Below are 2,179 nucleotides of genomic sequence, written 5' to 3' on the forward strand. Positions count from 1 at the left end.
AGATTTCGCTCTTGGAGGTACACAGAGAGCTTCCATGGGCTTCAGGAAACAGATTCTGTCAGCTGATGTCAGGGGAGCTGATCCCATGCTTACCCGGTGGCAGAGCGTGGCTAGCAAACTGCTAGCATTTCCCCACTGGCAGGAGGTGAGCTAGGCCCCAGAGCCTTATAGTATCAAGCTAAACATAAATGTTTCCAGACAAGTTTTCTGGAAGTGGCTTCTAAAGGCAGAAGAACAAAAGCCCAGGTGCAGGTGCTGATCTGGCAATGTGATATGCATCCAGTAACTGAGTGAGATCTGCCCAGGCCTGTGTTGGCCACGGGGACAGTTGGAGTGGACCCTACCGCAGGTCAGAGCATTGCTCTTGCCAGGTGTACCCAGCATGGGCAAATAATAGCACTGGGGTAGTGCTTACTATTATAAGTGTGCTGGCCAGTGGCCGGCCGTGCATTAGCAGTTCTAGCGCAGTGAAGCCATATTTCCGTGATAAAAATGGAAAACAATACCCTTATGGAGATGACCTCAACGTTGCGACTGACCTGCAGTTTGTTGTGGTGATGGCTTTCAAGTCATTTAAGGAAGAGGGTAAGAAGGTGGTGCTGATGTCTGAGACAACTATTTAGGGCAAATTACCAAAGTTTGGAGTCAACTGTGTTTTTTAACATTCATTTGTTGTTTAGGGGCTTCTAAGTGACGTGCCCGTGCTAGCAGCCGTTTGGCTCACCTGTGGAATGACAGTGACATGTAGAAAACCCAGATGAGTTTGACACACCTAATTTCTCCCCTTATGACTAATCTATGATGAAAGCATCTTTGTATTGACAAGGAGAGAAGCAACTCCATAGTGAAAAATGAGTAACGTCACTTGGAGCACAGTGCATCCAGTGAAGGGGTTGGGATTTTATTTGTAGCCTTCTGAAAAAGAAGGGAAGACCATAGCGGCTTCCGAGAAGGCCATCTTACAAGAGTCTCATGCACAGCAGCCACAGAACAAAACTGTTTGCGGAAGGCTTGTTTGCTTACTTGTTTTTCAACTACAAACAACATTCAGAGATATCCTATTTCTTTGGTAACTTGCAGCACTGGCTGTGACCAAAGTTAAGCATGAAGGTACAGACAGTTTTCTAGGCGTGCATGACATGTATTAGTCCCCACGCAGAGTGGAGAACATAGTCATAAATGCATGGGTAAAATATCAGACAGGGATTTCTCTCCTTAAAGACAATTGTGTTTGTTTCCCCTCCTGCTAATTATATCCTATAAATCCCCACTCTCCAAACTCAGACAGTAACATTTTGTTACCTACATTCTGTCAGTAGACTTCACAAAGATCTCTAACACATGTTATAAAAGTTATTGCTATACTACTATATATAACAGCTTTGCATAAGAGAATAGAAGGCTGCCACATTTAGAAAATGCAGGTGCTATGTAAGCCCCTTTCTGAAAGAAAGAACTTAGCTCAGTTTCCTTTGAAGAACCAGAGACTTGAAATTGAAAACTGTATTAATGCCATTGTCTCCTTGTATCAGCAGGTTCCAGAGAGATTCCTGGAAGTGGCTCAGATCACGTTACGGGAGTTTTTCAATGCCATTATCGCAGGCAAAGATGTTGATCCTTCCTGGAAGAAGGCCATATACAAGGTCATCTGTAAGCTGGACAGTGAGGTCCCTGAGATTTTCAAATCCCCAAACTGCCTACAAGAGCTTCTTCATGAGTAGAGAGTTCAGCAGCTATTTATGAATGTATGAAAGTAGCAGTCCCCTTCTGATGCCCAAGTCATGTGTGTCTCTATTTTAATTTCATATATATGTGTATCACATACATATATATGTATATGAAATTAGACTGTGATCCCTTCTGGATTTGAGTTTTTGTTCAGTTCCAAGGGGATGGTTATTTTACTTCAGCCTTCGGTTTACTTTTGCCCGAGACCCTTAACATTTGGAGAATAAATGGGGTTAATTTTCAGGGAGAAGAGTTTGGAAGCGTGTAAAAGTCTGTCTTAGCAAGTTAGGGCATTATGTTTAAAAACGCTTTGTCAGATTTATTGCTTGCTGCAAAGTGGCATTTTGTCTTAGTGAGACTAATGTCATGGCACAATACTACAGACAATGAAGTTTATATTATGTTTATACTGCTAAAGGTCTGAACTCTGTGGAGTCACTTCATGAGCTTG

The 2,179-nt window shown here is 42.7% G+C and overlaps 1 protein-coding gene across 1 annotated transcript in view; it reads left to right on the forward strand.

Annotated features, from left to right (window-relative positions):
* Positions 1 to 1,769, forward strand: part of PROX1 (prospero homeobox 1) — a 42,687-nt gene extending 40,918 nt beyond the window's left edge. Inside the window, exon 5 of the mRNA XM_032185149.1 lies at positions 1,536 to 1,769. Within this exon, the coding sequence (XP_032041040.1) occupies positions 1,536 to 1,721 (186 nt within the window). The 3' untranslated portion in view covers positions 1,722 to 1,769. The remainder of the gene's footprint in view (positions 1 to 1,535) is intronic.
* The last annotated feature ends 410 nt before the right edge of the window (positions 1,770 to 2,179 follow it).

The sequence above is a fragment of the Aythya fuligula genome, chromosome 3 (genome assembly GCF_009819795.1).
Source record: "Aythya fuligula isolate bAytFul2 chromosome 3, bAytFul2.pri, whole genome shotgun sequence".
Taxonomy (NCBI): Eukaryota; Metazoa; Chordata; class Aves; order Anseriformes; family Anatidae; genus Aythya; species Aythya fuligula.